The 1,214-nt window shown below is 30.6% G+C and overlaps 1 protein-coding gene across 1 annotated transcript in view; it reads right to left on the bottom strand.

Moving 5' to 3' along the window:
* The window catches only part of LOC108573137 (alkyldihydroxyacetonephosphate synthase), a 10,796-nt gene that overhangs the window by 4,670 nt on the left and 4,912 nt on the right, over positions 1–1,214 (bottom strand). The window contains exon 3 of the mRNA XM_017935515.1: positions 6–204. Within this exon, the coding sequence (XP_017791004.1) occupies positions 6–204 (199 nt within the window). The remainder of the gene's footprint in view (positions 1–5; positions 205–1,214) is intronic.

Below are 1,214 nucleotides of genomic sequence, written 5' to 3'. Positions count from 1 at the left end.
TGTGCTCTAACCAGCCGATCGATACCCTTCGTGGAATATTCGATCTTTAATTCTTGAATCGCCTCTAACAATTCCGCGGAAATAATTGGTTCCGGTAGATTTGTAGGCACCGATTGGGATGTGTTTTTCTTCGCGGGATCTATGCCAAACATATCCTTCACCCATTGTGTGAAATATGGAAGTTCCTTGTTGCCTATAGGATACCTGTGAACATTTAATTTCTTTTTTTTTTTTTTTTTCGAACACTGGTTCAATCTCTCGAAAATCTTCAAAATTATAATCCTGCTTAATTATATACGTACAATTGTTTCTTTTTTTAATTTTAAAAGAAACATGAAAAAATCGTTTTAAAGCTAAAGTGTAAAATATTAGGTTTACTGAATTTCTAAGATTACTCATATTTCGTATATTTAGTTTTTAAAGAAGAACGGAGTTAAACGAAGAGAAAATGTTTCTTATTTGCCCTATACATTTATTAACGATGACAACGAATAATACACGTCAAAAAATTTAGATTACACTAACACCCTCTTCTATCCGGCCTCGTTCTAATCTGTTACATTTTCGTCGAGAGGCCCAGCAGGAAAACGAAATTAACACACTCCATGCTATGTAGTCCATCCGCGTGATCTACGGTATTTATCATTTATATTATCGAATAAACGAGCGTATTTGTTAGATTTAACTCTGATACAAAGTGTTACAAAGTAGGAGAAAACGAAGCTGAAAGTGTGAACAATGTATTTCTTTCTCAAAATCAAATTCATCAATTTAGATCGAACACATTTTTATGATATTAAAAAAGTGAGATAAAGAAAAGTTCTATTCCTTTTCTTCTAGTTACGTAAATACCATTGTAGTACCGGTACACGTGTTACGAGCATTACGTTCGGTTATGTTTAATCAGTATATCTTATCGTAGTGATTCTTTCTAGATCTAATCGCGTGTTCCTTATATGTAGATTAAAGATCGTTAGTTAACGATAGTAGCTAATAGTGATTGCATTTCTAAATACTAATTCGTTGAAATGTATGCACAAAATAAAATGTTACAAACAGCATAATTTTTAATACGTTTCGTAATATTTTATCGTCAAATATTTATACCAATTTGGGTTAATCGAATGTAATTGATTTCTGTTAAAAACTATTTAGTTTCACAAAATGAATTTTTAAATTAATATTCATTTATTTTCAAAAAATTAATTTTTCAA

Source organism: Habropoda laboriosa, unplaced genomic scaffold (genome assembly GCF_001263275.1).
Source record: "Habropoda laboriosa isolate 0110345459 unplaced genomic scaffold, ASM126327v1 scaffold124, whole genome shotgun sequence".
NCBI lineage: Eukaryota > Metazoa > Arthropoda > Insecta > Hymenoptera > Apidae > Habropoda > Habropoda laboriosa.
This window is presented reverse-complemented; position numbering and strand designations above follow the sequence as displayed.